The following is a 21,987-nucleotide window of genomic DNA, read 5'->3' on the forward strand; positions in this document are numbered from 1 at the left end:
TTTAAGCAAAGGAGCAAGGGATTATATATAAATGTGTGTGTATATATATATATACACACACAGGTATGTAGGTAAGTAGGATATATATATATATATATATATATATACTAGATTCTTGAAGCTCCTTATGCACCAAGAATAGAACAAATGACCCTCCCCCAATTCCTCCCCCAGTACATGTATTTTTCCAGATTCAGGTCAGCTGTGACTAAAGACCTGCAGTAACACTAGCTTGCCCATGACAGCTCACACATGAATGACTGTGGGAAGGTCATTTGAAGTGACAACTATGCTCTCTGAGGTCCCCAGGAACCCAGCCTTCTTGCTTGACTTCATTTTTAGGAGATGGCCCTATCTTCACAGTTCAGTGGGTAGAACTCTAGCCATTACATCTGTGTCCCCTGCAGCAAGATAAGGAAGTAGAGGGAAAAAAAAAAACAGGCAAAGGATGCACACTGTTGGACTGTGAAGGTAGGTAGGGTGCACACAGTTGGACTGTGAAGGTAGGGAGGATGCACACTGTTGGACTGAGAAGGTAGGATGCACACTGTTGGACTGTGAAGGTAGGGAGGATGCACACTGTTGGACTGAGAAGGTAGGTAGGATGCACACTGTTGGACTGAGAAGGTAGGATGCACAGTTGGACTGTGAAGGTAGGTAGGATGCACACTGTTGGACTGTGAAGGTAGGGAGGATGCACACTGTTGGACTGTGAAGGTAGGGAGGATGCACACTGTTGGACTGAGAAGGTAGGTAGGATGCACACTGTTGGACTGTGAAGGTAGGGAGGATGCACACTGTTGGACTGAGAAGGTAGGTAGGATGCACACTGTTGGACTGAGAAGGTAGGGAGGATGCACACTGTTGGACTGAGAAGGTAGGGAGGATGCACACTGTTGGACTGAGAAGGTAGGGAGGATGCACACTGTTGGACTGTGAAGGTAGGGAGGATGCACACTGTTGGACTGTGAAGGTAGGGAGGATGCACACTGTTGGACTGTGAAGGTAGGGAGGATGCACACTGTTGGACTGAGAAGGTAGCTTCTAGGAGCTGCCACCACACACCTGCATTTACAGTCCATTGTCTAGAACTTCAGCATGCTCACAGTTCGCTATATTAGAAACTAATCAAGTTTTTTATAGTATGGCAACTATGTGCACAACTAAAAGCAGAGCCAGTTACTGTCAGAGAAATACCAGGTATCAGCCATCAATCTCTTCCAAGTTCTAAAAACGACCCCTAAGACCTCTGCATGCTCTGAAATCCAAGTGTGATTGTAATTGGGAGGCAGTTTTGCTCTGACCTCACCCGAAGGACATCACATTCTGCCTAGAAATAGCAACTGTCTCTTTGTCCTCTGGGACAGGGTGGAATAGCCCCTAGGTACAATGAAAATGTGCACATGACACAGCTCATTAGCTCTGCTCAGAAGAGCTCAGAAGAGCTCAGCCTCCTGGAAGCGGCTCTCTCCAGGCACTCTTTCTGCCAGGTTCCTCTAAGTCCGGCAGCTGAATTGCCTGAAATCCATAGGATAAGAATACAGAGTTCTGTTCAACCCTCTCCCGGATTTCCTCTCTCTTAGTCTCCACAGACAAATATTAAAGAGAACAAGCAAAATATAATCCCTTCCTAAATACTTGACTCCACTGAACCAATGAAGGCGGACGCCTCCACCCCACCCGCCACTGTCCACCAACTGTTTCACAGAAAACTTTGGAAAACAACAGAAGAAAGAATTTAGGTGTGAAATTGCCAGAGACCCCCGGCAGGAAGCACAACTCTGTGTCGTCGTTATTTCTGTCTGGCTGAAACCCCTTGGTGTACAGCGTGACACCACTGGGGATGTCGCAAAGCTGCTGTTTTGCCCGGAAGTGGTGTCACATGGCTGTTGAACTCAGATATGCAAAGGCTTCAGGATAAGCAGGTGAGGATGGTACTGAGGATGGTTGGTAACCATTCCGGTTTTGTGGCAAAGTGTTCTTAAACATAATCTAGAATGCTTTGACTTGAATTAATCTCACCCACGGCTACCAAAAGGTTCATGTCATCTAGAGAGCCACAGCATTCTGGTAGATTTTAAAGTTGGGTCTGTTTTAAAGACAAGTATAAGAAGCTAGAAAGTTGAGTGATTACTCGAAATCACAGACCGCAGGTGCTCCCCCACCCACGTGATAATACTGGACAGGCAGCGTCCAGAGCGCACATGCACTTGACCTTTTTGATTAGGCTTCTTTAGTCTCATCTTTAAAGTTGTAGTTGCCAGCTAGGTTTCCAGGGGGTTTCTAATATACAGTTCTTATCAGTGTGAATTACCAATTTTTAAAACGTCATTCATGATTTTTCTTTTTGCAGATGAATAGTTTTAAAATTAACAACAAAATCCACCCTTTAAGAACATGATTTTTGCCAGGCAGTGGGTGGCACACGCCTTTAATCCCAGCACTGGGGAAGCAGAGGCAGACAGATCTGAGTTTGAGGCCAGTCTGGTCTACAGAGTGAATTCCAGAATAGCCAGGGCTACACAGAGGTACCCTTGTCTCAAAAAACAAAAACAAAAAAAACAAAACAAAACAAAACAAAAAAAAATTTTTTAAAGACAGGATGGAATAACCTAAAGAACTTTATGTTGCATTTAGTCATTAGCAGGTCACAGAAATTATGACTGCTCCATTTTTACTTGATGTAAAATAAGAATACCCAAGGTCTTGTCTCCATTTTACACATACAGTATTGGTGCTTTATCCTTAGTGGGTCATAGACACTTTCAAGAATATGGTATCACATATGGCACCTCTTTCAAGAAATACACCCAAATGCTCATGTATAAACTAGAGGCTAGGTAGAATAAAATGAATAAAATAAGGCATTCTGACTTTTCTTTATTTTTGAGAATTGCATCCTTGTATGCAATGAAACATGATCATATCTACCTCTTATTTCCCTACTCCTATTCCCCCAATGCCTCCAACACAGACCTTCCCAACTCTCTGTCTCTGTCTGTCTGTCTGTCTGCCTCTCTCTCTGATAGCCCACTGAGTCCAGGCTCCAAGGGAAACCTACCACACTTCAAAGTAGAATAATTCTCCCTCTCCAACAACTATGCACTGCCAGTAGTTCCTCGGTAATGGGTGGGGCCTGGAGAGCACCTATGCTAAGATTTTGCTGGCCTGATCTTGTGTAGGCAACCACAGCTTCTGAGTCCATGATTGCAATAGCATGTCATGACCAGAAAGAACATGCACCCTGTAGCATGTCTTCCCACCCTCCAGCTCTTACATTCTTTCTGCCTTCTCTTCTGCTGTGTTCCCAGAGCCTTGGTGGTAGTGGGGTTAGTATAGATGTCCTATTAAGGACTGAGCACTCAGTGTCTTATTCTCAGCACTTTGGCAAGTTATGTGTTTTTTTGCATTGGCTGCTCCCCACTTTAAAAAGAAGCCTCTCTGACCAAAGCTAAGAGAAGCCACGTCTATAGTTATAAGCATAACTATTTAGAAGGCAGTTTGAGAGCAAGACCACTTAGCAAAATAACAAAAGTAGATTCTAGGGCCTATGACCTCCCCATCCATGGGCTTTTAACCAGGATGACAGTACCAGGCATGAAATTCCTTCTGTGAAGCAAGTCTCAAAATCCAATTAGAAATCTGTTACCCCCATAACAGTCATGCCACTATAGCATCAGCAGGGACATCTTGCCTGGCAGGTTGTATTTCGGCTTGTAGAGTCCAGGACTGGGTAAGACCACTAGTGTCTTTTCTCCCCGGGCAGAATTATGAAAGCTGACCACCCAGGAGGAAGTTTTCTAGTAAGTTTGAGACTGGTTTTTTTTCTATGTCCTACAGGTAAGGTGTGTAATGGATAATGATTTTTCTGCTGCCCAAAAGCATTTGCCCTAAAGGAGACACAACCTAAAGCAAATGCCAAATAAGAGAGAGACCGACGTTCTAACATCGAGGTGAGGTTATGCCTGTGTATTTTCAGAAAATGAATGAAGTCCCAGATAGCTGCTGATCTGACGCATCTGCCCAGGGCATCCAGAGACCACCAAATTAATGAAACATCTAAAGGCAGATGACAAACCAACCTATCAATAGGAGGTATCCCAGGAGGAAGAGTAAGCTGGTAACTTGGGGAGACACCAAGACTTTAACTCACAAATCTGAGACTTTGAGGAAACAGCAAAGACATTATTATACAACTGACTCCCCAAATGATGCTGTTCTATTTAATGACTGCATTACATTAGTTATCAGCTTGTCTATGCAGAATCCAAATGTTTTTTGTCAGGGGGTGATAAAGACACACCTGTGACAGGAGACACATGATTGTTTTGCCGTGCTAAGGACTGTTTGTAAAGGGTCATGTGGAACAGGCCATATTACACCCATTTTGCTCAATAAATCTTTGCAACCAATCAATAGAATTGAGAGTTCTCCCAAGAACTTGTGATGATTAGTAAAACTAATATTGCAGAAAAATATTAGCAGAAATTAATCTAGAGATGGGTGAATTGAGGACCACAGTTTTAGACTAGCCATGGAGGCAATGTATTCTGCCATGGCCTCTATTATGGCCACTATTTTTTCTTTTAAAAAATTAGAAGGGAGGAGATGTTGGGAGCACAAAAGTCTTTTTGCCCAAAAATCACTAGGCAAATGAAGAATGTTAAACATGGAGGGGCTTTTCTTCAATGGAGGAGATAAAATACTTGTTTTCTCAATCAGAAAGTTGGGAGTGGATATTGTTAATGACCTGGTGATCTTTTTGCTAGCTGTGGAGGCAGACATCACCCGCCTTGTGTTATAAAGGCAGACTTTACCCTAAATGTTTGTCCCAGACTCTTCCCTCCTCAACCTTTATCTTTAGCTCCCAATTAATAGAACCCATCTGTGGTGTTTGAATACAAATGGTCACACAGACTCATGTGTTTAAATGCTTGGCCCATAGGGAGTGACTATTAGGAGGTGTGGCCTTGTTGGAGTTAGTGTCTCACTGTGGGGGCAGGCATTGAAGTCTACTCAAGTTACACCTAGTGTGGTTCAAGTCTCCTTCTCTTATCTTCAGATCAAGATGTAGAATTCTCCGCTCCTTCTCCAGCACCATGTCTGCCTGCATACCACCATGTTTCTCATGATAATGATTATGATGACAGACTAAACCTCTGAAACTGTAAGCCAGTCCCAATTAAATGTTTTCCATCATAGGAGTTTCCATGGTCATGGTGTCTCTTCACAGCAATAAAGCCCAAACTAAGACAGAAGTTAGTACCAGGAGTGGGGTATTGCTGTAATAGACCTGATCATGTTTTTGGGACTCTGGGTTAGGAAAATAGTGGAATGCTTTAGGCACTGCTTAATGGGGCATATGAGCATGGAAGACAGAGGTGCCGAGGGTGATTTGAACTGTGGGGACCTGGATGAAGAGGTTTTAGAGGACAAGAATTTTAGTATGTTGTCTGAATTAGATTGTTCTTGTGATATTTTGGCTAAGAATGTGGCTGCTTTTTGCCCGTGTCCTAAAATTCTGCCTGAGGTCAAAGTGAAGAGTTTTGGATTAATTGTATTGGCAAAGGAAATCTCAAAGCAGCCTAGTATAGACTCTATCATGTGGTTACTAGTGTTCAATCTTTATGAAGATTTATATTGAAAAGGAGCAAGCTGAGCAAGGAAAAATACAAAATATACAGATTGAGGAAAAAAGGGTCACTGGGAAGTAGAATGGAGCTAAGTCCTATGTTCAAGGAGATAAACAGATTAAAGAGGTAAATGGAATAAAGGGAGTGGTCACCTCAGGGCAACACCTCACCCAGCTAAGTTTCCAATTTGTGAAAAGGAATTAAAGAAAAGTTTAGAGCTGGGTGTGGTAGCAAATGCCTTTAATCCCAGCACTCAGAAGGCAGAGGCTGTTGGGTGTCTAAATTCAAGACCAGCCTGGTCTACAGAGCAAGTTCCATGACAGCCAAGTTTAGGCAGTGAAGGAAACCATCAAAACAGAAAGCTAATGAAAACATAAATTGAATGAGGGGGTTGTGTTCCAGCCCTAGAAAGCAGCAGAATTTGGCAGCTTTGGTCATGTGGTTCTGGCTTTAAAGTCAAGGATAGAAGAAAGGAGTTGTGGGATCTCCCTCTGGGATAGACTGTGTGGACTTTTGAAGTTGGATTAAATGAATTTTGCATTATGTTATGGTTACAAGCGTATGGGGGCCAGGTAGTGGAATGTGGTGGTTTGAATAGGTATGGCCCTCACAGGCTCATGTGTTTGAATGCTTGGCCCATAAGGAATGGCACTATTAGGAGATGTGGCCTTGTTGGAGGAAGTGTGTCACTGTGGTGGCAGTCATTGAGGTCTCATAATCTCAAGCTACACCTAGTATAGTTCATGGTCTCCTTCTCCTGCCTGCTGCTCAAGATACAGAACTCTCCACTCCTTCTCCAGCACCACTTCTGCCTGCATACCACCATGTTTCCCACCGAGATGATAATGGACTAAACCTCTGAACTGTAAGCCAGCCCCAATTTAATGTTTTCCTTTATAAGAGTCGCCATGGTCATGGTGTCTCTTCACAGCAATAAAACCCTAACTAAAACACCAGCCTTAGGGGAGATGTCACATATATTTTATAGCCTACTGACCTCTATGCTATCTCAGTTAGAGACCACACTGCATTCTAGGTCTTAAAGATACCGTCTCCATGGTCACATGTGCTTTACAAAGGAGTTTCTATATAGTCACACCCTAAACTTTATTGTGCACCTGGACTTGGAATGGCTGTTGCCTGGAAACCTTTTCCCAAATTGTACTGTGTTTAAATGTGCTGGCAATGAACCACTTGGCATCAGACTCCTTGAGGTTTGATCCAGGTTTATAAAGTCAACCTGAACTGAATTTTCATTTTCACCTCTTTAAGGTCCATTTTCTACCTGACACCTGCAGTGTCCCCCAGTCAGTATCCTTTTTTCTCTTCCATGTCACCTGTGTTCTGCTACCCCTCTGTTTATTGATCGATGGACTGAGACAAGGTCTCACTCTGTAGACCAAGCTGGCCCTGAACTCACAGAGATCAGCCTGTCTCTGCCTCCCAAGTGCTGGGATTAAAGGTGCTCACCACTCTACCTGGCCCTTAATTTTTTTTAAAGGTGGGTTGTGAGACAGTAGGCTTCCATGTGGCTTTTCATACCCCTTTCCTTGAGATCAGTCCTTCTCTTCACCCCCTGGTTTCCTATATTCCCATGCTCTTTCCTTCTTAAGCCTTTCTGTCCCCAGTATTCCACCTCGGGACTTTCACTTCACCTATAATCTCCTGTCATCCTCCTTTATGTGCCCCAAGGGCTCCTTTTGAGTTGCTTTGCTTACACGTGTGCTCCAAGTTAAACACACAAAAGATTGGAAGCTGGGATCTCATATGAGAGGAAGCACCATGTTTATATTTTAATGAGAGACTTCACTCAATGTGATTTTTTTTCATTCCATCCATTTACCTGAAAATTTCATTTTTTATAGCTGAATAATATTACATTGTGGCCAGGTGGTGGTGGCACATGACTTTAATCCCAGCACTTGGGAGGCAGAGCCAGGTGGATTTCTATGAGTTCGAGGCCAGCCTGGTCTAGAGAGTGAGATCCAGGACAGGCACCAAAACTACACGGAGAAACCCTGTCTCGAAAAACCAAAACAAACAAACAAACAAACAAAATTCCACTGTGTATATGTACCACACGTTTCTTATACAGTCTTCTATTGGTTCCATCTAGGTTGATTCCACTTCACAGCTGTTATGAGCAAAGCAGCAATGCACGCAGATGTTCAAGTGACTCTGTAGAAGCATTTAAGTCCATTGGGGGTGTACCCAGGAGTGGTGTAGCAGGGTCATATGGCAGCTCTATTTCTTGTTTTTAAAGAAATTTCCAGACTGATTTCCAAACCGCACCAGTCTGCCCCCCCCCCCCGCCCCTGCATCAGTGTAGCAAGGTCTCCTGTCTCCATATCTACAGCAGCATTTGTTATCATCTGTATTACTGATGATGGTCATGCTGACTGGGTGAGGTGGAGTCTTAACGTAGTTTTAATCTGCATTTCCCTGATGGCTTCCTAGCTATTCAAGTGCTTCCTAGTCATTTCTATTTCTTCTTTTGAGAATTTCCTGTCCAGTTCCACAGCCAGTATTTAAATTGGGTTGTTTATTTTCTTAACATTTACTCCTGAGTTCTTTATATATTCTAGACACTCATCCTCTTCAGTGTATAGCTGGCAAAGACTTTCTCACACTGTGTGTGCTGCCCATTCACTGGTGTAGCTAGAGTTTTCCTGCCTGGCCCACAGTCAGGGCAAATTTGTAGCTAGAGTTTTCCTGCCTGGCCCACAGTCAGGGCAAATCTCTTTCACCTGCCAGTCCCACAGCCTCTCAGACCCGACCAAGTAAACACAGAGACTTATGTTGCTTTCAAACTGTATGGCCGTGGCAGGCTTCTTGCTAACTGTTCCTATAGCTTAAATTAATCCATTTCCATTAATCTATGCCTTGCCACATGGCTCGTGGCTTACCGGCATCTTCACAAGCTGTTCCTCATCGTGGTGGCTGGCAGTGTCTCTCTGACTCAGCCTTCCACTTCCCAGCTTTATTCTCCTTCTTGCCCCGCCTATACTTCCTGCCTAGCCAACGGCCAATCAGTGTTTTATTGATTAATCAGTAACACATTTGCCATACATCCCACAGCACTTCCCCCCTTTTTTTTTTTTCAAAAAGGAAAGTTTTAACCTTAACAAAGTAAAATTACATATAATTTGGGAATTGGGGCGTAGCTTCTCTTACTACTTCCTGCTGGAGGGGGGCGCTGTATCTTATGGGGAAACAAAGAAAATTTTAGAATTATGGAATAGTCCATGAGGCTGTATCGTCTGAGCCAGATGCCTTCAAACCATTCTGGATGTTGGATCATCTGGGCCATGGTGTCATTGGAGACCTTCAGGGGGTCTTGGCTGGTCAAACCTGATGTATCTTAATCTTGAACAAATCCATAGCCTCTGGCTTTCTGTGGGAACAAAAGCAGAGTCTCCTTTCCAAAGTAACATATCCTTACATCGAAATTTTGAAGTCAAGATATCTTTAAAATATGCATATTGGTTTAACTCAGCTTCCTTTACAATCAAATATCTCTCTGCAGTTAAAAATCCCAAAGACAACACAATCCAGATTCTCTGTGTAATATTCATCTTCACGTGGCTTATTTTTTATACTACCTTTACTGTCTCTTTAATGACTTTATTTTTTAAAACTATGTATTTGTTTCTATAACTCTATATATCACCTTTTTTGTCTCTTTCAAGCCTACGTATCTTTTACACACATTGTAAACTATTACATCTGAATCTGTCTTATTGTGAATCTCTTGCCTTAAACTGCAGCAGCTGTGGCTGCTGGCTCTGCCCACCTCAGCTTCCCAACATGGCTACGTTTACCACCAGCTCTGGGAGCTATCGTGGGTCTATGCTTTTATCCAAGCAGCGTGTAGCCCAAAAACCTCTTTTTTTGTTTTGTACCTGCAAAGGCTAAATCCACCATGCAACTTAATGTGCCACTTGTAGAGGCCTGATTCCCGCCATACTGCAGGTTGAGCATGCACGCCAGGAACCCACCAGTAGCTGAAACCAGCAGCTGCCACTCATTTGAGAGAGACAATTAGGAAGCTGTTTTTAGCTCTGTTTTAGAATCTTTTTTCTCAGTTTTTAGGTGGAAACTCTTGCCACCACGTTGGACGCCATTTGTAGCTAGAGTTTTCCTGCCTGGCCCACAGTCAGGGCAAATCTCTTTCACCTGCCAGTCCCACAGCCTCTCAGACCCGACCAAGTAAACACAGAGACTTATGTTGCTTTCAAACTGTATGGCCATGGCAGGCTTCTTGCTAACTGTTCCTATAGCTTAAATTAATCCATTTCCATTAATCTATGCCTTGCCACATGGCTCGTGGCTTACTGGCATCTTCACAAGCTGTTCCTCATCGTGGTGGCTGGCAGTGTCTCTCTGACTCAGCCTTCCACTTCCCAGCTTTATTCTCCTTCTTGCCCCGCCTATACTTCCTGCCTAGCCAACGGCCAATCAGTGTTTTATTGATTAATCAGTAACACATTTGCCATACATCCCACAGCACACTGGCTTCACAGTTCCTTTACTGTACAGATGTCATGAGGTCCCAGTTGCTGACTGTTGGTCTGATTCCCTGAGTCTTAGTCAGAAAGTCCTTACCTGTGCCTGTCACTGGAAGTATGTGTCCTACTTTTTCAGAGTATTAGGTCTTACATGGAGGTCCTCTATCCATTTAGAGTTGAGATTAAAAAAAAAAACCAATAAGCTTTTGATTAATTCTTTGAGAATTCCACACAATGTAATTTGACCATATTCACCCTCTCTCCCTCAATTCCTCTTGACTCTCACCTCCTTATCCACCCAACTTCAAGTCTTTTTTTCTTTTTGTAAAAAACCCAAATCCAATTTGTGTTGCTCAACTACTCTTGGAAGTGGAGCTTGCCCTGGAGTGTGGTCAACCTACTCAGTGTCACACCATTAATGAAAACCAACTCTGCACACTGTGTGACCATATGTTGCTATGATTGGTTTAATAAAGAAGTTGACTGGCCCATAGCTGAACAGGATAAAGTTAGGTGGGAAAATCAAACTGAGAATGATGGGATGAGGAAGGGTGGAGTCTGGGGTCACCAGCCAGATGCAGAGGGAGCAGGAGATGAACGTGCCATACTAATAAAGGTACCGCCACGTGGCAGACCGTAAATAAGGAATATGGATTAGCTTAAAATGTATGAGCTGATTAATAATAAGCCTGTTAGTAACAAGCCTGAGCTATTGGCTGAGCAATTGTAATTAATATTAAGCCTCTGAGTGACTGAGAGCAGCTGTAAGACAGGAAAACTCCACCTACACAACTCTCCCTCTTCCAGAAGCTTGGCTACTGGTGGGATTTTTGTGTCCATGTTGGGTCTCCATGCTTGTTGGTCTGACCGACACGTAGGACGGAGGCAGGACTGGTCCAGCCAGTCTCTCCCTGGGGCTGAGCAGGATGGTGAGTGTCGACAGCCCAGACCTCCCCTGTCCACTGGAGAGCAGCACAATGGGCTGGGAGTCTTGCCGAAGCAGGAACTCGCTTTATTGCATCAGGAGTGGACTTATATAGGTTGGGGTGATGGGGGGGGGGATGAGGTGAGGATAGCGGGCCAATGAGATGATGCCATCTCAGCAGTTATTAGGCAGAGGTGATTCTAGGTTGGGTAGTGCTGAGTCACTTGTATGCGGAAGTCATGTCCCAGGACAGGTTGCCAAACTCGAGCTAGGCTCGGGAAGTTACACTGGGCCTCATGCCCGGGCCTTATGGGGCCCAACACATGCTGTGATTTGGCTTGAGCTTTGTGACATTTGTGCATACTATCACAATCATTGTGAGCTTATATGTGCAACTGCCCCATTGTGTCCAGAAAACACCGTTTCCTTGAAGTTATCACCACCACCTCTGCCTCTTACACTCTTTCTGCCCCCCTCTTCCATGAAAATCCCTGAGCTTTGGTAGGGAGGGATGTGGCATGTATGTCAATTTAGGGTTGAACACACCACAGTCTTTTAATTCTCTGCATATTGATCAGTTGTGGGGAGGGGTCTCTGTGCTAATTGCCAAGCAGTGCAAGAAACTTCTCTGAAGATTGTGAGATACACTGACCTATGGGTATAGCAATAAAGTTACTAGGAGTTATTTAATACTATCTTCATTTAGCAGAATAGTATACGTTTCCCCCTAGGGCCTATGACCTAACTACTGGTTCTTGGCTCCATTCCCAGTGACAGATATGGGCTCCATTGCACGAAGCAGGTCTTAGATCCATGCAGAAAGTGGTTGGTTACCCCAATATTCATGCCACTGTTGCATCAGTGAATGTATCTGGTCAGGCCAGTCATTGTTATGTGCCACTGGGTTCACAGCTGGGTGAGGCTGATGATTATTTGTATCTTGCAGTAACAGGCACAGCACATCCCAGCACCATGAAAACTAGCCAGTAGGGATGAAGCTTCCAGGTCGGCACCAGCTTGATTTCACTGTGTTCTGATTCGAGCGTGTAGTGTCTTCAGCAATAGGACCTTACTGTCGAGTTCTGGAGGGTAACCGGGAGCAATGGCACTGGCTTGTCATGTCTGGGTGTCCATGGAACCCCACTGACCAGCATGGAGTTGAGGGTTTGTGTGTGTGTGTGTGTGTGTGTGTGTGTGTGTGTGTGTGCGCAAAATAAGAGATTAAAAAAAATCTGTTTTCATTCCTCTGCATATTGATGGCCAGGTTTCCCAGCATCATTTGTTGAAGATGTCCCTTCTGCAGTGTATCTTTTTGTCATCTTTGTCAAAGATCAGTAGCTGCAGCTGGACTTTTAGGTCCCCGATTCTTTTTTTTTTGTTTTGTTTTGTTTTGTTTTTGTTTTTGTTTTTGTTTTTCGAGACAGGGTTTCTCTGTGTAGTTTTAGAGCCTTTCCTGGAACTCACTTGGTAGCCCAGGCTGGCCTCGAACTCACAGAGATCCGCCTGGCTCTGCCTCCCGAGTGCTGGGATTAAAGGCGGATGCCACCACCGCCCGGCTAGGTCCCCGATTCTATTCCACTGAGCTCTGTACCTGTTTGCGCCAGCACCGTGGCATTTTTATTACTACGGTTCTGTAGCGTAATCAGGCATGTGATTCTCCTCCTAGCATTCTGTTTGTTCAAAGTGTTTTGGCTGGCCTTGTCCTTCTGTGCTGCCATGTGAATTGTGAGATCGTTTTTTCCGGTGTCTATGAAGAATGGCTAGTGTAGGGTGAAAATAAGGTTTAATTTTTTTTATCATCACGGAGGGGGCATGTGCACAGCATCCCACATGTGTCCAGGTCAGAGGACAACTCTGTGGAGTTGGTTCTCTCCTTCCACCTTTACATGGGTTCCAGAAATTGAACTCGTGGTATCAGACTCACGTGGCTGCTGAGCCGCCCACTGAATTCTTTTAGAATGCCCTGAATTCCAATCAAATTACCCAAATGCTAATAATCCTTATTAAAATTTTCCAAACTGACTTACAATGCAAGTCACACTCTTGGTTTCTTGCTTGTGTGAGCTTTGAGATGGGGCTCCCTGTTGCCCACTCCAGCCCTTGAACCTCTGATGCTCCTGTGTTGGTATCACCACCCCTCACCACGCTGTTTTCCAATGGAATATTTATGCTCCATTCACTTGAGAGTTCTCCATCAGAAACTACAATGACTTTGCTTACAATAGGTGAAAATACTATGAAAACATCTTTACATAATGAGAAGCCTTATTTCCGTTAATTTTATTAACTTTATTGAGATATATAATATATAGACAACATAGTTCATTTGAACCATTCAACTTAGTGTGTTTGGGTATATTTGTAGCACTACAGAACCACCACTAGAGTAATTTTAGAAAAATTTATCACCCCCAAAGATATTCTGTATCCATCAGCAGTAATTTTAACTTCTAACAATTACAGTCTTGGACCACTCATCTACTGTCTGTCCATGGATCTGTATATTCTGGAATTTCATATCTATATCCAAATTATGTGTGGCCTTTTCTGCCTGCCTCCTCTTACTCAGGGCAGTGCCCTAACTCAGCATCGTGTTACAACATTTGTCCATTATTTCACATGGCTGAAAATTGTCAATTTCATGTATATGCCACTTCTTGTTGATTTGCTAGGCACATCTGGGTTGTCAATTTGGGGTTATTATGAATAGCTCTACTATCAGCATTTTGTACAAATTTTTGTTATACAAGGCAAAAAGTCAAAAGAGAACTCTTTTGGTAGTGTAAGTACATAGTCACTGAATTTTTCTGATAGAAATACATTCAGAGGCATAGGAAACGCATTCCTAAAATCTGACCAATAGAATCATGAGGTAGAAAGATAGAGAGGAGCTTTTGCTGACCAGTCATCATCATCATCATCATCATCATCATCATCATCTGTACCTCAGAGCAAATTTTAGAGATTAGATGCCAACATGTGTGGCAAGATGCAGAAGCCTAAATCACAGTTTACTGGTGTGAGGTCCTGCCAAACTTTGCCATTCTTTCAGGGGAGGGTTTCCCTGGGCAACCAGCTTTCGCAGGTAGTCACTGGGCTCCAGTTGGGGGATATCAGGGTTCTGTTTGTAATATTTCTGCAATTTCTCTAGAACTGTGGGCAACCCAACTGAGGCAGCATAGAACATGGGCCCGCCCGTGTGCCTTGGCCACCCGTACCCATGCAAGTAGATGACGTCAATGTGCTCTGGGCTAGCAGCCATCCCCTCCCCCAAGATGCGGAATGCCTCATTGATAAGGGAATACAAGCAGCGCTCCAGGATCTCATCCTTGCTGATGGAGCGTGGTTCAATGTGATGGGTTGCTCTATACTGTGACAGGAACATGGAAAGCCAGGGATCGGGTTTGTGAATCCGACCCAGTGGTTTGTCATACTGATACCAGCCCTTACCGGTCTTCTGACCGAGTCGCCCGGATTCACAGAGCATGTCAGCAAGTGGGGAGTATCTGCTATTGCCTCGCTTACGGGCAGGAGTTCCTGGTGGCAAGGAAGGTCCAGTAAGGCCTTGCCCTTTGCGAACTTTCCAACCCACATCTAGTCCTGTCAGGTCAGACACTCTAAAGGGTCCCATTTTAAAACCAAACTCTTCTAAGACCCCATCTACATCCTCTGGCTTACTGTCTTCCTCCAATAAGAAATATGTCTGGTTGTAATAGGGACTCAGCATTCGATTCCCGACAAATCCATAGCAGTTGCCTACAACGACTCCAATCTTTCCAATCTTTTTTGATAAGGTCATAACAGTGGCAATGGTAGTGGGGGAAGAGTATCGGCTTGGAATAACCTCTAATAACTTCATGATATGAGCTGGGGAGAAGAAGTGGGTGCCAATCACCAGCTGAGGGCAATTCGTGGAAGAAGCAATCTCATCCACATCCAGGGCTGAAGTATTGGTGCACAGAAAGGTTCCTGGCTTGCACAGAGCGGACAGTTCAGCAAAGACCTGCTTCTTCAGGTTCATATCTTCAAACACTGCTTCAACCACTAAATCCACACTTGAAAGCTCCTTTGTGGATGAGGAGAACCTAAGTTTGGGTCTTGCTGGAGCCCGGCCACTCTGCTGCATTTTGGATGCTTCTTTTTCCAAGATGTCAGTTATCATCTTTTTTGCAAGATCTAGCTGCTTTGGGTCCAACTCTACAGCGACCACGGGGATCCCAGCCCTTAGAAAAGAAATGACAATGCCTCGGCCCATTGTTCCCAAGCCTATGGATTGAGAGCAAAGGAAAGAAAACATCATTTGCTGAACAGGTGGACACTGGTAGAAGGCATTGGAGCAAAGTGGCATTTTAAAAGATTGACAGGGCAAAGTGCTGCTGCTCACTGCCACAGTGTGTGCTGATCATGCACAAGGCCCTGGCTTCTGTCCCTAGCACCAAAGGTGATTAAGAATATTAGGATTGGAGGCCACCGGGCAGTGGTGGCACATACCTTTAATCCCAGCACTTGGGAGGTAGAGGCAGGCAGATCTCAGTGAGTTGGAGGCCAGCCTGGTCTACAAAGTGAGTTCCAGAACAGAAACCAAAACAACACAGAGAAACCCCATCTCAAAAAAATGAAAAAAATAAAATAAAATAAGAATATTAGGATTGGTCAGTGAACATAAATGTATTGAGTAAGAGTTCATGAATGGCTAAGTGCTCCAGAGGAAATAAAAATCAGTAGGATTCATATTCATATATACACACAAGCTATTAAAACTAACGAACAAGCCCAGTAAAGTTCCAGGATATAAAAACCTGCATATAAAAGCCACCGTGTTCTCTTTAACATTTCTTTCTCTGTGTGTACATGTCGCAGGTGTCAGAAGGAAACAGGTGTTCTCGTCTGTCACTGCCTATTCCTCTGGAAACAGGGTCTCCCCTCTTAAGAGGGTGGGGACTTGTGTCTTGTCACCTCGTCTGGAAGCCAGCAAGCCCTGTGACCCTCCTGCCTTTGTCCCCCTTGAAGCTGGGGTTACATGGGTGCTGGGGTCTAAACTCTGATGTTCGTGCTTTCAAACCAGGTACTCCCAACTGCTGAGCCATCTCTCCAGCCCCAAATATATTCCCACACATTAGCAATGAACAATCTGTATGAAAAGAAGCAAAATAATTCTACCTGTGATAACATCAAAAAATAATACGCTTAAAGGAATGCATTTAACAAAGGAAGGCTTCTGCATTAAAATTAATGAAACACTATTGAAAAAAATCTTGTTGCTTGGTGTTAAAGGACTTGCCTAGCATGCACAAGGCCCTGAGTTTGAGACTTAACATTGAAAACAAGAAAAGAAAAAATAAAGAAGGAAGGAAGGAAAAGCGAAAGGGAGAGAAAGGGGGGAAAAAGCATCACAGAAGACCTAAATAAATTGAAGGACATCCATGGCTCACAGACTGGGAAAAAGTTAACATTGTTAAGAAGAAATATCAAATTGATCTGTAGAACCAAGGCAAGCTCTGGGGTATCTCAACTTTTTTGTGTAAATTAACAGTAGATTCTAAAATTCATACAGAAATGCAAGAAGAGTCAAAACAGTATTTTAAAAAATTGGAGAAGTCACTCTTCCCGATTTCAATAGTTATGCCAAAGTATTCAAGGCAGATGGAGCAGACAGAGTCAGACGTAAACTCCACTCTTACAGCCTATGTGTAGTTGGGACTGCTACTGTTGAAAGGTCCCTGGGGCTGATCCACAGGATGGAGAGGGTTCATGTACTATGTGGAGAATTAACAAAAGCTAATGTGAGCACTAAGTTCAACCAAGGATTTAGCATCCAACAGCCCCAATCGAGTGACATTTGAAATGTGCTGTGTTTTGTTTTTTTTTTCACACAACAGTGCATTTGTGCATCTGAACTGGAAACACCTCTGACAGACTCCCAAGAGCTTCGACAGATCAAGTGGACAGAAATCCAGCATACAGCGGAGGGACGCAGGAAGTCCCACCCCCGGCTGAGGGCTACTGACCATTGATGGCTGTTGGCAGAGGGAGATGAGCCCACCCTCCCGAGAGGCGACCCGTGCCTCACACCTATGCAGTACTAAGACACCTGTGTGATTTTAAAAAAGAGAGAGCACATGGAATTGAGAGAAAATAGTGGTCGGGGAGGCTAAGAGAGGAATTGAAGGGAAGGGGGTGGAGGAAGGGACTTGATCCAAGCATAATTTACGCATGTATGAAATTCTCAATTGATTAAAAGAAATGTGCAGGTCTGAGGAATGTACTTACCAAGAACGCCAACCGAGGACACTGGTTGCGCAGACGCTGTTTTCCAAGAGGCTCCTGAGGGAGTTGACCACTTATTTGCAGACTTTTCAGCGAAAAAGGCATACTGCAGGGCTCGGGCCTGTCCTGATGCCCGAAGGTACATAAACAGCTTTTCTTCTTCCTTAATGCCCACTTCATAGGGGTACTTCACGGAGGCGTGGACTGAACGGACACAAGTCTCTGGAGCCAGGTGGCCAGGGAACTGCTTTTGTACCTTGGCAATGGCTTCCGCGAAAATACCGTCCATGTTGGGCAAGCTTGGGACTGGCTTGTTTATGAGTCTGCGGGGTTCTAGAGGCTTATCTGAAAGAAACTGCAAAGATTAGAGCACTGCAAGTGTAACAGAGAGGGAACAGGACCCCACAGGAGCTGCACAACGGTACATGGTTCCAATGACCCAGCTAGACACTGTGCATTATCGTTTAATGAAACACTAATTCCGAAATCTGCTACCTTAGTAACAGCAGACCACAAAGCAAAATTTCCAAGTTCTAAAGTATTAAGCTACTAATTCAGGCATGAAAGGTTCATTCTCTCTTTATTCTGAGGTCAAGACAACTTTATAATAGATGAAATATTAATTTGTCAGTGAGTCCAAATAGGACAGTTCGTAGTTCATATCATATATTCAAAATTATTCACATCCCTTTCCTAATAATGACAACCCCCTCAAAATGCCATGAACAGACAGGAATGTAATAGGATGCAATGACTGGCGACAGAAGAGAATTGAAAGTTCATTGATAAGTTCTTCTAATACAGTGCATTGATTTTCAGTACAGGAGGGAAGATAATTGATAGGGGGAAGAAAAGTCTTTTTTCCCCCAAAAAAGGAGATTGGATAACTGGATATGCAGGTGGAATAACTAGATATGCAGGTGGAATACCTGGATACACAGTGGGATAACTAACTGGATACATAGGTACTAAGAGCTCTGTTCCTTGTGAAGCATGCACCTCAAAATGAATTATAATTCTACTGAACTCCTAATACTATACAATTTTCTAGGAAAACAACAACAACAACAACAAAGGAACGTCTCTGTGACCTTGAGTTAGGTACCAGAATCTTATGGTTCTGTAATTTTATTAAATGATTCAATGAAATGGTTTTAAAAATCAGATAAAAATATATCAAATTAATTAGCCATACCACATAATGTGTTCTAAAAAGGGCTGCCATCTCAAGAATGAACTGTTATAGCACAAATGTCCACCTAAGGGAGTTAGACAGAGAACCAACCAGAGCTTATGACATATGTCCACTACAGAAGGACACAGAACATGACAGTCGTGTGCTAACGAGTGTCCAAGGGACCAAGAGAACGGCCTGGATAGCATCATGTGTCCTTGGGCTTCTGCAGTCTCATCCTGGTTCTTAAAGCTGAATGCAAGACCATGACTCAAACACGCAAATATTAATTACTCGTAGCTGTGAGAGGGTTTTAAGTGAATGCTAACCTATCGGATGTAAAGGGCATTTTTTAGCACAGGAATGTAGACAGGGTTTAGCAGTGTGTGGCTCCTCCTCCCCTCGCTCCTTTGGAGAACCAGGAGCTGTAGCCATCACTTAGTTATCACTTATCCTCAGTGCTGGGGGCTGAGGAAGACGAGGCCTGGGCAGTCTACAACTGGCGTTATCCATGGGTGGTCAGTGAAGACAGGACAGAAGAGGGGACAGGAAGAGAACCCATGTGGCGGGGGGAGTGGGGAGTGGAAAAGAAAGGAGGGTGGGTGTCAGGGCTGCGCCTCACCCACACAGGACACTGCAGACCTTGACAGGTATCCTTAAGCTGCTGCTGTTCCTTCCATGACTAGAACTGCCTTCCAACACCACAGCACACCAGATGTCTTTGAAAAGTTGAAGAAGTTCAAATGGCTATTTCCCATCACAGATGCAGTTTAAGGACTGGTTTAAGGACATAGACAGGACAGGACAATCTGAAAACCATTAGCACTTGACTTTGATGTGCGCTCTCACGGAGGTCCTGAGCAGATCTGAGCCCTGGGAGTTACTTCTGGAGGACAGCTGCGGTTTCTGGCAGGTCCCTCAGGACACCGAGGAGAAACACAGCACCTACACAGTGAGCAGGCACTGATGGGGGGCGGGGCAAGGCTGGCCAGCTCATCATCAGCTGCTGGGGAGAATAGGAAGGCGGGAATGAAATCACTCCCTTCTACCCTAGGCTCTGCCCACAAGTTTGACAAAGCAAGTGGGTCACCCTTCAGAAGGACACAATCTCACCTACACCCTTCTGCCAATCTGGCAGGAAGAGACTGTCAGTCTGGCTACAGACAGCCCATGCTTACATAAATTGTTTCCTTAGACACAAATGACTACTTTCTTCTTACCCTGACCCAGTGTGCTACTCCACAAATGACTGACAGATCATCTGTGCATCATCAACTTCAGGAAGGCCACTCACGAGCGCAGGGCACGTCAAGAGGAGGCCTCCTGTGTAGGATAGGGTCACTCCATTCTTTAGAAACATGGCCATACATATATTCACTCTCAAAGTAAAAATAATTTACAAAGAGCAAATGGTAAAATGAAGAGAAAGACTAAGGAAAGCATTAAGAATTCTTAAAAGCCACAATATCCAAATTAACAGAAACAAAAGTCTTTGGACAGAAACAGCACTGTTAAAAACGGACCAAACATCCAGGGCAAAGGGCCTGAGCTCATTACATAGACAAGAACAGAGCGTTAGAGGGATGGTGGTGTATGCCTAACATCCCAGAACTTGAGACAATGAGACAGGAAGATCGAGCATTGGCCTAGAGACTCTACCTCCAAAACAAAACCAGAGGCTGCAGGAACGGCTCCGTGGTTAAATGGCTCAGCGGTTAGGAGTGCTTGCTGCTCTCTCTTCCAGAGGACCAGAGTTTCGCTCCCAGCACCTGTGTAGGGTGACTCACAACCACTGTAACTCCAGTTCCAGGGGATCTGATGGCCTCTTTGGCCTCTGAAGGCACTGCTCTCATGTGCACAAACCCACAGAGATATACACATAATATAAAATATAAGATAAAATCTTAAAAGAAAAAACCCAAACCCACAAATGAACCAACTCCCTAGAGCATCGTTCCTGAGCTGGGACTCCCAGATGGATGCTCCCTGTGCCCAGCTTCACACCAGCAACATGTGGTGGGGACCAGGAGTTCTCACCTGTGGGTTTGCCAGGCCTCTGCTAGTCACAGGCAAGTGGAAATACATGGCATTTTACAAGCCCTCCCTTCCTCAGGAGAGTTAAGGAGTTAGTTCTATGTGGCTCTGCCCTATCTCTTGTGTCTCCGAGGTCTGGAAGGGTTTGTATGAAGCTGTTTAATGAACTTCCATAGTCAACTCTCCAGGACTCAGTGTTAGGTTTACAGAGAAAATGCACACGGTGGGCACAACAGCTCCTCAACTCCCTCCGGATCATCACTTGCTCCAAAATACTGACTATAATGTGAACCATTCTCCTCACTCATGGGAGGGGAAAAATGAAAGCTTCACATCTTTTCTTTTTTGGCTTTTCAATTCAACATTTGAGTAGTGGATGTGGCAATAGGCTGCAGGCTATGTGATAGAAAATCCCGACATAGTAAAGATGGAGAAGTAAACTCCCACACACGTATAAAAACACATTTAATGAGGTGTTGGTTGTTTATGAACCTGACCATCAAGTCAATCCACCAATTTTGTTTTGTCAAATGACTACATACTAATAGCTGCATTTAAAAGCAAATGAGAGAGGAAGCAGAGACACATAAAAAGAAGTGTAAGTGTGATGATGTATTGTGTACCCCAATAAAGCCTACCTGGGGACCAGAGGACAGAGCTAGCCACAAAATTAGACATAGAGGTTAGGCAGTGGTGGCACATACTTTTACTCCTATCACTCGGGAGGCAGAGATCCGTCTGGATCTCTGTGAGTTCAAGGCCACACTGGGCTACATGAGAGAAACAGAAACAGGCAGTGGTAACCTACGCCTTTAATCCCAGGAAGTAATATGGCAGGATACAGAAAGGTATATAAGGCGTGAGGAAACAGGAACTCATTCTCTTGAGGCTGAGGATTTTGTAGAGGTAAGCTAGTGGCTGGATGTTCTGCTTCTCTGATCTTTCAGCTCTCACGCCAATATCTGGCTCTGAGTTTTTTGTTGTTGTTTTTATATATATATATATATTTTAAGATTTATTTATTTATTAATGTATACAGCATGTATGACTGCAGCCCAGAAGAAGGCACTAGATCTTGATACAGGTGGTTGTGAGCCACCATGTGGTTGCTGGGAATTGAACTCAGGACCTCTGGAAGAGCAGTCAGTGCTCTTAACCTCCGAGCCATCTCTCCAGCCCCCTGGCTCTGGGTTTTTTATTATAAGACCTTTTAAGATTCATGTTACAGTAAGACCTCAAATAAAATGAAAAGTAGGCATCGCTAACTGGTGTGTTTTGTGAGATAATAAATCACAAATAGCAAGATATTCTTAGGCGTTCATTGCTACCCAGCTTTTCTATTGTTCCCCTAGTAGATCTATCTTCAACAAGGAGACTGGATCTTACATGGCCAAGAACAGCCTGCTACCCTCCTGCCTCCACCCAGAGAGCTAGGATTACAGGAGT

General features: G+C 44.1%; 1 protein-coding gene and 1 long non-coding RNA gene across 3 annotated transcripts in view; one reads left to right on the forward strand and one right to left on the reverse strand.

Annotated features, from left to right (window-relative positions):
• The window catches only part of LOC131922553 (uncharacterized), an 8,941-nt gene extending 4,533 nt beyond the window's left edge, over positions 1-4,408 (forward strand). Inside the window, exon 2 of the long non-coding RNA XR_009382310.1 lies at positions 3,841-4,408. This is a non-coding gene — a long non-coding RNA (uncharacterized LOC131922553). The remainder of the gene's footprint in view (positions 1-3,840) is intronic.
• Positions 4,409-13,340: 8,932 nt separating this feature from the next.
• Positions 13,341-21,987, reverse strand: part of Ehhadh (enoyl-CoA hydratase and 3-hydroxyacyl CoA dehydrogenase) — a 69,083-nt gene continuing 60,436 nt past the window's right edge. For both annotated transcript variants that reach the window (XM_059276830.1, XM_059276829.1), the window contains 2 exons: positions 17,337-17,678; positions 13,341-15,332 (listed from right to left, as the gene is read on the reverse strand). In XM_059276830.1, coding sequence (XP_059132813.1) covers positions 14,071-15,332; positions 17,337-17,678 — 1,604 coding nt within the window. In that variant the 3' untranslated portion in view covers positions 13,341-14,070. The remainder of the gene's footprint in view (positions 15,333-17,336; positions 17,679-21,987) is intronic.

Source organism: Peromyscus eremicus, chromosome 12 (assembly GCF_949786415.1).
Source record: "Peromyscus eremicus chromosome 12, PerEre_H2_v1, whole genome shotgun sequence".
In the NCBI taxonomy this organism is placed as follows: Eukaryota; Metazoa; Chordata; class Mammalia; order Rodentia; family Cricetidae; genus Peromyscus; species Peromyscus eremicus.